Genomic DNA, 12618 nt, shown 5'->3' with positions numbered 1-12618 from the left:
GGACACGATGTGCACTCTCGCTGGTGGAAGTGTTAAGTACTTTCACGAAATGGTAAGAGTGTCATGTTTCTTGCATTACATTAAAATCCAAAAAAGGTAAGATCAAATAAATTATGGACTCTTGTATGCTACTAGGAAAAGATTTAAAACAGCCTAACGTGGAAGGAACATTCTTTCTTTCTGTGTCTTTCAAGGGCACTGGTCTTGCCAGACTTTGCTCGGAGTTGTTAGGTGTAAGTAACCTCATCATAAAAAAACGTAGCTACTGAATGTGTGGTGACACATGTGGAGGAAATCGCGAAAGGGGTTTCCTAATTATTTTTTGTTCCCTACATTCTTAACCATCCCAGTATCAGTTACACGTGCTCCCAAGAGCCACTCCACGAATCCTCACCACACGCGCCGATAAGAAATACTCTCTTCCCCCTCAAATAGCATCATTTGCTATAACCTGTCAAATAGCCCACCATCTGTATAGTAATAAAGTTACAGTTTAAATGTATGAGTGAAATTAAATAACATTTTATCCCGCTTCTGCAGGGACCAAACATGTTATTGTACATATAAAATCATAGACATAATTAATTAAATATGTTACAGTCCATATGCCCTTATAATAAATGACAAATAATACATATTGGAAAATATGAAACATAAGTGTGGTCTGTTCAGCTGATGCCTCTGTTCACACACTTTATGGTATTAAATCACACAGATAATTTAACCTCCTTAAGTTCATTAACAAACAGTTAATAACTGAGATAAACATATGTGATTAGATATGGATAGATCTCAGAATTGTCATACTGCTTCCATTTGTTGTGTACCTGTGCAGGGTACATGCTCTGACCCATTTGCATAGTAAATGGGTATAAACGCAATATTTCAAGAAATGAAATATGTATCAATGTGTGACTGTCAGAGATGGTAGCTAAAGTCCTCAGCTATCATCCAATACCTTGGTTATACAGATAGCAAAAAGTGTTCAGCAGTTATTAATTTGCAGTCACTTGGAAGTACATTTGTTAAGTGTGTTCGGCTAAGTCCTATAGTTTTTATATTTATAATATGAAAGGCTTAATAAATGTGGCTCAATGCCACAAGCACCCCAGTATATTTGGATTTGTCATACTGTTAAACATCGAATTATTATGCAATTATGAAGTATTTCAATTTGGTCACGTTTCATCCTGAAGCAAAAGCCGCCATTGTACTAGAGAAGCATGATAGCCCAGGATGGAGGTTCGTCTCTTTCCGACTTCTACTGGAGGAAAAGTTTGGTATTGTCCTCAGCTGGCTGGTCCTTTGTCTGCTCACGTGGCCCATCCGGAAAGCCCTTGCTGCCGAACCCCAATCTCATGATAGATTTTAAAATTTCTCGCTTGTCGACTTCCCGAGCATATGCGTTAAGATACACGTTGCACTTACAAAATATAAAATGGACGTTTGTTTAAATTTTACCTCGTGGCATTGTTACATCGTATCAGTTGACTAGCCTTCCTACTACGAAACCTACCGTATCATGTTGCTGCGTCAATCTTATCTTTGCCTGCATATATCTTCAAAAGGCAACTACTGCACTTGATGAATTACGACAGACCTCACCGTCGCTCCAGTACGTACGTCAAAAAAATGGTTCAAATGGCTCTGAGCACTATGGGACTTAACATCTCAGGTCATCAGTCCCCTAGAACTTAGAACTACTTAAACCTAACTAACCTAAGGACATCACACACATCCATGCCCGAGGCAGGATTCGAACCTGCGACCGTAGTGATCGCGCGGTTCCAGACTGAAGAGCCTAGAACCGCTCGGCCACCAGGGGCCGGCTAGTACGTACGTCAACAATACCAAAAAAGGCTTGTGATTGCGGACATTTTCTCTATATGATTAACATTGAGCGTGCAATCAGCAATAGCTGAAGTGTACTTCACTGCAAGGCACCGACCAGTCACACTGACCACCTAATAAATTTGACGTCAGTGTGTAATAACCATTTACAGACGGCTGGTGGCAGCACTAGCAGGTGAGGGTATATAAAGCGCCTCAGGGGGAAATTGATGTCGCACTGCGGTAGTGGAGCAATTTATCTGACCTCCGAAAAGGTATGATCATGGGCTTCTGGGCCAAGAGGGAAAGCATTTTCTAAACGGCCGGGTTTTTAAACGTTGCTCATGCCTGTGTGGTTAAAGTGAACTGCGCCTGGAAAAATGGCGTCATCCAAAACCGTGACCGAGGCAACAGTGGTGCACCACACCCCACATATGACAAGGACGAACGACAGCTATGTGGATGCGTACAGGCGAACAGACGTGGAACTGCTGAGCATCTGACCAGCCAGATGTACCAAGGGGCCACCAGCAGTGCCTACTTAACCACTGTTCAGTGAATGTTGCCACGTAGGGGCCTTAGCAGCGGGCGCCTGCTTCATGGACCCCAGCCAACAGGTGCTCTTCGGCGACGAAGGCTGGAATCTGCGCGCCAGTACCGCATCTCGACGTCCACTGAGCTGCGACAGGCGACCTTTCCAGGAGAACAATGTTTTCTGCTCCGTCGATCACATCGCCCTTGCCGTGTAGGCAGTGAAACATCTGAAAGCAGAGGGGTCCAGGACAGAGACTGGAGCATTATGATGTGTGGAATGTTTTCGTTGCACTCCCTGGGTAATATCGTCACTACGGAAGAAAATAATTGATAAACGGATACTACATCTATCTGTGGGGACCATGTCCACCCCTAGATGAAGTTCGTTTCTCCTAGGCATGATGGCATCTACCGGCAGGACAATCTAACGTGTCCCGTAGCTCACTGTGTACGTGCGTTGTTCAGGGAGCACCAGGATGGGTTTACCGTACTCCAGTCGCCACCAAACGTACCGGATTTAAACTCAATCGGGAATGTGTGGGACATCTCGGTCGGGCTCTTCGGGATCCTCAACCAAGAAATCCCGGGCAGCTGGCCAGGCATTGGAATCAGCGTGACACCACACCGCTGGCGGTACCTTCAGGAACCTAACTGACTTTCCTCTTGCACGTCTGGCGATGAATGGGTTGTTATTTTGGCTTTTACAGGAGGTCACATTAATGTGATTCGACAGCATATTATGATTGATAGCGTTGCCGAAGACTTTCCCACACTGTCTGCATGTGAGCTACATGGAAGCGATCGGCGGCTGTGTGGGCTCGTACTTACTTTATTCTTTTATTTTTAGTAGTTCGTAATTTTATTAGCATGAACTTGAGCCATCTGCCGCATCACGTCACTGCAGTTTGATCACTTGTAGCTGTTTTCCTTTGATCTTCATTTAGTCTGTTAAACCTCGAGTTAATACCCTTCTTCGAATTTACAATGTGGGAGATGGATAGTGACTGTCTTCGTTTCCTGCAGATGCAGAGGGAATTGGCCCTTTTTCATAAACAGCTAGATGTAGTGATCGACGGAGATGAGGCGGTTTTCCCTGTGCTGCAGCCACATTTTGGTACCTGAAGAGACGGCTGTGGCATTTTTGGTTCCATTGGAGTCGCCTAGGAAACTTTATACATCTGAAAGTTAGTACATGCTCGACATGAACAGGTCCACAACATTCATGTAGCAGTGATGGGTTCGCGAGTACCTGAGCGGCGGGGCGCAAATATGGGCACGTGTAGTAAGGCAGACCTCTCACGACCTAGCAACGGATATGAGACGTTTCCTACTGTTGGGGGCGTATCTACACATCTGAACTAGCATGGGTTCCTTCCTCTGATGGGCCTGTGGTGCCTGGGTGCGTCGTAGTCTAGTGGGGCCATATGTCTGTGGCAGCTGAGTGGCGGCAGTAGTCATGAACTTGTTTTTTGCTGATCCAGGGGAAAGTAAACGATAAGGTAACATAATTTGTTATCTTATAGAATTCTACCCGAAATTACACGCTTACCCATCCCCTCCGCCCTCCCATCAGGGTAGGTTTAAGGTCCGAGTGGCACAAGACGCCACTTGGGGCGCCAAGGTAGGAGGGGTGCCACAACTGTAAGATTTCTGTACAGGACGCATCACAGTTAGCAGCGAAAACTGACACAGTCTATAAGGGAAAAGGGGCAACACGGAGGGAAGCCAAATGGTAGGTTGCTTGTGTGGAAAAACTTCTCGAACCGACTCTGCCTCCCTACCAACCCCCCCCCCCCTTCCCCTGCCCCTTTCTCCGTCCCAAACATCGGTACTCTGTGCAGCAGGTTATTTCTCCTATATGAAAGTGACCTCTCTGTTTAACATCGTTGATCTGGTGGGCCAACCAGTCAGAGCATGATTGCTAATCCTAGAAGTGTATACCAGGGTCACTCTGAGGCAGTTTTTTCTTGTTTCTTTTCGTTCCTGTGCATACGCCACTGCACATACACGGCTCGCTGACACAATAATGTAAATTCAGCATTGAGTGAGACATAGTAGACGACGGACGTTCGCAATTGTAAGGCACTGTTATCTAATTAATTTGACATAAATGTTTTCAAGGGTTACTGTGATCCTGGAGTACAGATTGTGTAACCATTTTGCCGCTGAATGTGAAGTTCATTTATGAGAAAATGGCACGTAAGAAAGAGATATATTTCTAACGGAAGATCCTATACAGGAATTACTGCAGAACGACCCAATTGTGGAAGTGATGTAAGTCACTCACGTGATGGAAGTGATTCTGAAGCTGATGATACTGCAGCTTTTATGAACAATGGCGAAATGCATCAGACTGCCGACTGATGAAGAAAATCCAGTCGTCGCTGTGAGAGTGGCTATTGCTGGAACACAGCTGTCCCTAATATTTCAGGCCTACCATTTGCCGATAACACTGTAGTCCATATGCCAAAAATGTGGAAATAATGAATGAACGCATTTATGAATAACTGAGAATACCTCAATGTTTCGTATAATATGTGCAATTCGCTAAAGGAATATCGTCTACATCTAATTAAACTGCACATACACTACTGGCCATTAAAATTGCTACGCCATGACGATGACGTGCTACAGACACGAAATTTAACCGACAGGAAGAAGATGCTGTGATATGCAAATGATTAGTTTTTGAGGGCATTCACACAAGGTTGACGACGGTGGCGACACCTACAACGTGCTGTCATGAGGAAAGTTTCCGGCAGATTTCTCATTCATAAATAGAAGTTGCCCGGCGTTTCCTGGTGCAACGTTGTTGTGATGCCTCGTGTGAGGAGGAGAAATACGTACCACCACGTTTCCGACTTTGATAAAGGTCGAATTGTAGCCTATCGCGATTTCGGTTTATCGTATCGCGACATTGCTGCTCGCGTTGGTCGAGATCCAATGACTGTTATTAGAATCGGTGGGTTCACGTGGGTAATACGGAACGCCGAGCTAAATCCCAACGCCCTCGTATCACTAGCAGTCGAGATGACAGGCATCTTATACGCATGGCTGCAATGGATCGTGCAGCCACGTCTCGATCCCCGAGTCAACAGATGGGGACGTTTGCAAGATATCAACCATCTGCAAGAACAGTTCGTTTGCAGCAGCATGGACTATCAGCTCGGACACCATGGCTGCGGTTACCCTTGACGCTGCACCACAGACAGGAGTGCCTGCGATGGTGTACTCAACGACGAACCTCGGTGCAAGAATGGCAAAACGTCATTTTTCAGATGAATCCAGGTTCTGTTTACAGCATCATGATGGTCGCATCCGTGTTTGGCGATATCGTGGTGAACGCACATTGGAAGCGTGTATTCATCATCGCCATACTGGCGTATCACCCGAGGTGATGGTTGGAGTGCCATTGGTTACGTTTCTGTCACCTCTTGTTCGCATTGACGGCACTTTGAACAGTGGACGTTGCATTTCAGATGTGTTACGATCCGTGGCTCTACCCTTCATTCGATCCCTGCGAAACCCTACATTTCAGCAGGATAATGCACGACCGCATGTTGCAGGTCCGGACGGGCCTTTCTGGCTACAGAAAATTCTAGACTGCTGCTCTGGCCAGCACATTCTCCAGATCTCTCACCAACTGAAAACGTCTTGTCAATGGTGGCGGAGCAACTGGCTCGTCACAACACGCCAGTCACTACTCATGATGAACTGTGGTATCGTGTTGAAACTGCATGGGCAGCTGTTCCTGTACACGCCATCCAAGTTCTGTTTGACTCAATGCCCAGGTATATCAAGGCCGTTATTACGGTCAGAGGTGGGTGTTCTGGGTACTGAGTTCTCAGGATCTATGCACCCAAATTGCGTGAAAATGTAATGATATGTCAGTTCTAGTATAATATATTTGTCCAATGAATACCCGATTATCATTTGCATTTCTTCTTGGTTTAGCAATTTTAATGGCCAGTAGTGTAAATTCCTTAGATCCGGATCACTTTCAGGCTTCTTCCCTGAAAAGTTTCCATGACTGTATTTACTTAGTCTCGAATTTCAGATTTGTTAATAATAATACCGACTGAAAAAGTACATGAGAGAGGTAAAATAAAATGAGTTTAGTAAGTCAGAGCACAATTTCATTACAAAATATTATATTTTCAAGCATTTCACCTGCAAATCATTGAGGGTTGTTGCGACCCTGGTGCGTACTTCGTGTGACAATTTACAATATGTACAATACTAGAGTTAAGCTTTTTTTCCCTCTTCAGTAGACAAGTTGTTCTTCAGTTTGAAGTATGTAAGACAAAATGGGAGACTGGACCGTAACTGAGGGCGCCTATTGTCCCTGAACGTATGACGGCGGGGCGATGAGTCTCCAGCTCCAGTAGGGGCGCCCTCTGCCAAACTCGGCGGCGTCCTGCAGAGACTCCGGCAGCCTCTGCAGCGCAGTTTCCGGCAGGAACGACACCGACAGCGCTACCAGCAGGTGAATCGCTGACAAGATGGCGAACGGCAGCCTACGGTCCACCGAGCCTCCCTGTAACAGATGGTACACGATATGAGACATAGGACGGTGGAGCATGGAAAATACAGAAATAAATAACGAAGAACAACATTTGGAGATGAAAATGAGATTATACGACACGTGATGTGTTAGGACAAAAATTATCGTTTAGGTTGCTATTCACACCTGGCATTTTGAAACCACTTCACTGTACCATGTATCTGTCAACGCTGCTGACACACCCAGAAAGAAATTTTCACCCTGCAGCGGTATGGGAGCTGTTATAAAACTTCATGGCAGACTAGAACTCTGTGCCTGACCAAGACTCGAATTTGGCAGCCTCGCGTTTTGCGAGCGAGTGCTCTAACAGCTGAGCTAGCCGAGACGAGGTACTGACGGAAGCAAACCCGAGAGTACGGACCGTGAGTCGTGTTCTGGTAGCTGAGTTGGTAGAGCACTTACCTGCAAAACACAGAGGTCCCACACTGGAGTCCCAACATGGCTCAAACTTTTAATCTACCAGGAAGTTTCTATATTGACACACATAAGTTATTGATTAAAGTCTTCTTACTGGCTATTTCTACGTAGTTCGAGCTAGTTTCAGCACATTCATAAACGGATGGATATCAATGTTCACGTGATTGAAAAAAGGTAAGGGTGTTAGAAGTGTGAGAAACACTAACGATTTCCAGTTTCACAGTAGACTAGCAGCACAAAAATTCTGCACTCTCCACATAACAAACCAGCTTGTTACAATACGGTATTTCAATCCTGAGGAAGTAGCATTAGCTGCATTTCCGCCAAATACATCTGTTCTGAACAATGAAAGCTTGTGTGCACGCGTAAGCTTAACATACAAAAAAAGAGAGTAAACAGTAGACCGAGATATTTTCGTGGTTCAGACCAGACAGCATACGATATATCCTTCATTGAGTGTGTAAAGTTCCAGTGAAAAACGGATCAAAACATTGATAACATCGATGACCCCTCTCTCTTAGATAAGTGTACCACCCCTTCGGGGAAGGTAGCTACATTCTCTTCTCAGTGATAGTAGTAAAATGTTTTTGTATGAAGGGAAAAAAACTTCTAAAAGTCCTGTGCCGTACGATGATATTCAACCTGGGAAATGATTACATCAGAAAGGCGATCAAAGCGCCCTGTTCAGTCACTGAAAAGCATAGACAAGAATTAGAAAGCTTTAAACAGAAAAATACTTTTTCGTTAAGTTTTTTAAAGGAGCATTCTAAAATACACTGCTATTCAGTAAAACTGCAAAACCTTGGAGGACCCTTGCAACAAACATCAATCGGTCAAGAAGTGTCCTACATTCTTGGATATGCAAATGATTAGCATTTCATTGCAAAACAGCGTATATGAGTAGTGCTATCTATATTCTGTATATAGTGAAAGATTACCCAACGGATTTCTTATTAAGACACAGTATGTCAGTGCTTATTGTTTTCTAAGAAGATCGTTTTATGTGTTCGTGTAAAGAGGTTGTCCACCTGCACCTGTCTATGTGTGACAGCAGCGGAACAACTATGTTTCTGCTCGCATTGGTCGGGTTCTTACAATTGTCACGCGAATATCTCATTCATGTGTTCAGCAGGACCATGCACAACGCTGTGCAGGATCTCAATAGCCCACGCGACTAGCGCCTGAGAGGACAGAAGTATTGTTCACTCAGATGTGCAGCATCGTACAGCCACATCATATATCTCAAGTCAGGAACTTTGTTTGGGACTAGTCAGGTATCCACGTGGACAGTGCAGTGACATCTGAAGTGCCACATATTCTCAGCACTGCGACCATCGTAGCTGCTTCCCTTGAAGCATCAGCACAGACGTGCCAGCAGAGATGCACTCAGTGATGACATTGGACGCAGAAGCGGTTTAATGTCGTTTTCTCAGACAAGTCCCAGTTCTGTGAATAGCTTGATGGACACATCCATGTGTTGAGGTTCCGAGGAAAATGAACATTGCTAGACTGATTTCACCAATGTCGTGAGAGGTGTTATTTTGTGGACTGTCGTGGGGTCCACAACTTGATCACCCCTGGTTAACTTAGCGGGTACTACAGACAGCAGGGGCATAATTAGGTCGTATGTTAGGTTGGTGGGAGTGCCCTGTCAGAGGTCTCCGTGGAATTATCTGTCGACAAGGTAACACAAGATAGCTTACTGTCTGTGCTGTCCTGAACTAGGCTCACACAGGAGGTGGTCGACAGCAACCATGTCCAGCACTTCTCCAGAATGAACTGGAAACATGTGGTGGTGGGTTGGCGAGAGGCTGGCATGCCACGACACACAAAGCGCTACCTCTTGTTTCAGTTCATTATTTTCTGGGGCATGTGAGCTATTAAAAGTTTCTAGTAGGTTTGAAAATATGTGTAAAGTAGACTGGAAGTGCCTAGGTACCCTCATTCTCAAATACTGGGTGGATATATCCTAGGTAATTTGCACGCCATGTGTTGTGCTGCCTCAAGATAGGTACACAGCTTCTAACAGTAATACTTCTCTTATTGTGTCGAACTTTAACATAATGTTACGGAGTAAAGGCAAGCGTTCACACGCCACTCCGAAACGAGAGCAGAGAGGGCTGTGGAGAAGACGTCAGCCAATCGCACGCTGACCGACTCCTCTCCAAGACGACAACGCGACAGCAGCGGCCTCTATATGAAGAGAACATAAGCGCCACGCTAAGCCGCGGCCCACTTCTACAGCAACATCAAGATAAGGCACTTCAATACCAGCGACTTATGAATTGTACGGAGTGTTCAAAATGTCTCTCTGTCGTACCGTATGATTGTTAGCCGCGCGTGCTGTATGACTGTTCGCCTGCCTCGGTTACTTCTCTTCTAGTGGACTCTCCCAACATTCCACTGTTTCGCTTATGTCAGCCAGCGTCAGCAGTATCCTTGGTGTGTGTCGTTACGTGTTGACGTGAACGTTTAAGTTTTAAGTTTATGTCGCGTTTCAATGTCACTGCTTGCTGACGTTTTTGGTGATCGCATAATTTCACAGGGACTTTGGCCTCCACGACCGCTTGACCTAACACGACCTGTGCGGCTGGTCCCGGCGGAGGTTCGAGTCCTCCCTCGGGCATGGGTGTGTGTGTTTGTCCTTAGGATACTTTACGTTAAGTAATGTGTAAGCTTTGGGACTGATTACCTTAGCAGTTAAGTCCGCTAAGATTTCACACAAATTTGAACATTTTTTTTAACACGACCTGACTTTTTTTCTGGGGTGCAGCGAAAGCAACTGTCCATAAAAACCGTCCAAAGTCCATCGATGAACTGAAAACTGCAATATCCACTTTCATTGCCTCTGTTACAGAAGAAATGTTACAGCTTCTGTTTGAAAACATGATTAGACCCCCATTGAATTGTGTATTCTCCGGGGGGGACGACGACGACGACGACGACGACGACGACACACTTTCAACATTTAATGTGAAAATTTGTAAGTAAAAATGAATATTCACTAAATTAATAACTTGTATTTCACTGAGTTTCATTTCGGTATATTTACTGCGGCATACGGCACGTGCGCAGAAACAATCAAACGGCACTGCGGAGAGACTTTTCGAACACCCCGTATATACTGAAGGACATTGTTTATTTTGTCTGTCGCCCTTTGCTTGCGACACATCTGATGACACAAAGTACTGTAATCATTTCCTTCTGTAATATAATTCATTAATACGATTTGCTTGAATCGTTGTCCAGCGTACCGAGAAAGCAGTTTTCCTAGCACCCCATATTTGACGAGTAAGCAGGAATTAACACATGATATTGTACACCATAACTAGCAGATTATGACAGCATTTTCTTTTAAATTCGGTCAGTAATTGTATGAAACATCTCAATAGGAGTAACAGAATCCGTTACGTTAGTATTAAGTGCACCTGGCACCTTAACATGTGGGTAGTGTCTAGTCTTACTGTTGTTTCACGCTGCCAGAGGAACACTTAGCACCCAGAGCAGAAAATACCTTCTGCTTTTATTTTTTTCCCCTTGCAGAGTCCGTTTAGTTTCTCACTTTACCAGTTGAGTGATTAAATTCGACTGTTGTGAATTTGTCCCCCCTATTGCCAGAACTCTTACAGAGTGATGGAATGGTAGTCCCAACTTAACTTGTAGATGGGCAGTGCTGAAACAAGAGAGGGTGATCAGTCACCTGGGGTGAACGTCTATTTTTACGTGGCTCAGATGAATGGTCACAGGGACCAACTCTCTCCGCCGCACACAGACTGGATGCTCTCAGGCAGAGGACCTGCAAGTTACTGCTTCACAGGGCTTCGTAAGGTAAGGACGCTTTCGATTAAGCTTTCCTCTGGTATCATGAACAAAAATATTTTGTTGTTTTAATTTAAGTTGACGTTTCAGATACATTATTCACTTATTTGCTTATTTGTTTATCTTGAGTATGTTAGGGAAATGTTTAAAGATCCTTTATTATTCCTAACTTTCTTGCGTAAAATCACGTCTTGAATGTAGTTGTCCGCTTTATGGTTCAAATGGCTCTGACCACTATGAGACTTAACATCTGAGGTCATCAGTCCCCTAGACTTAGAACTACTTAAACCTAACTAACCTAAGGACATCACACACACCCATGCCTGAGGCAGGATTCGAACCTGCGACCGCAGCAGCTGCACGGTTCCGGACTGAAAAGCCTAGAACCGTTCGGCCAGAGCGGCCGGCTCCGCTTCATGTTATTAAGGAATCCATTAAACTTGTGCTCTCAGGAGTATAATGTTAAAGTATCATTGCAGGACCTCTCTTTTCTTCCCTTTTCTGTCATCTTTTCTCTGCCTCTTGCGTAAAATGAATGATCGATTCTAATTGTGCCCTTCCAGTAACGTCCCAGAAGTAGACGCCTGCGACTCGACTGCTCTATGGCGCATTGCCTGCGAAATCGGACTGTTACTTTCCCTGACTTTTCGGTTTTAAACAACATGTATTACCTGCCACCTCAGCATCGTTTTCACTTTCATTTCCTGAATGAACTGAACTCTCATCCGGAGAGTGTTCTGCATTTTACATTTGAGCCCTGTTTAGAGAGTGATTTAAATGAACTTCATCCACCCTCCTACCTTGTTCTGCCTCAATGACTGGCTCGTGTTCCATTTTGGACGACAACGGTGTGCAACCTTTATCTCACACACACGAGCTTCGCTTCTCGTAAACATTCAAATCAATTGCTGTTTCCGCAAGCTTCCGACTCAAATGCATCACGCGCCACAACTATAGTCAGGTCTCTTTCAAATAATGCACAGATTTAAGCCTAAGCCCATGGAATAAAAACTATTCTAAAATGTCTTACACATCCCTATAAACAAATATGCTCCACAAAAGCTTGCACAATGCTGTTAGCAGCGGCGCAACATCGGACAAGAAGTGACGCAGAAGTTACAGACAAGACACAATTAAAAGCAAAGTAGATGACACATACAGTACATACACTGAAACAAAATGACTGCAACATACTACAAATAGCTGAGATACAACGCAAAGCGTCAAAACCGTGTCTAAAAGTTCACAGTGCGCCATAGTCCCACTTTGAAGAAAAGAAATATACGCTCCTGTTCCACAAGATTACTAACTAATTTTGTACGATTGCATTCTGAATTGCTGGTGTATCCATGTATCACCACAACAAAATAAAAACAGTGAATGGCTGCGGTAGTATGAATGAGAACAGTGGCGTTTTTAAGTTTACAGCCGGCCTGTGTGGCCGAGCAGTTCCA

At 44.5% G+C, this 12618-nt stretch overlaps 1 protein-coding gene across 2 annotated transcripts in view; it reads right to left on the bottom strand.

Moving 5' to 3' along the window:
- Positions 1-6544: 6544 nt before the first annotated feature.
- The window catches only part of LOC126253071 (solute carrier family 22 member 7-like), a 561992-nt gene continuing 555918 nt past the window's right edge, over positions 6545-12618 (bottom strand). For both annotated transcript variants that reach the window (XM_049954162.1, XM_049954161.1), the window contains one exon: positions 6545-6901. In XM_049954162.1, the coding sequence (XP_049810119.1) occupies positions 6701-6901 (201 nt within the window). In that variant the 3' untranslated portion in view covers positions 6545-6700. The remainder of the gene's footprint in view (positions 6902-12618) is intronic.

The sequence above is a fragment of the Schistocerca nitens genome, chromosome 4 (genome assembly GCF_023898315.1).
Source record: "Schistocerca nitens isolate TAMUIC-IGC-003100 chromosome 4, iqSchNite1.1, whole genome shotgun sequence".
NCBI classification, from domain to species: domain Eukaryota; kingdom Metazoa; phylum Arthropoda; class Insecta; order Orthoptera; family Acrididae; genus Schistocerca; species Schistocerca nitens.
The sequence above is the reverse complement of the archived record's forward strand: the minus strand, read 5'-3'. Positions and strand labels throughout refer to the sequence as shown.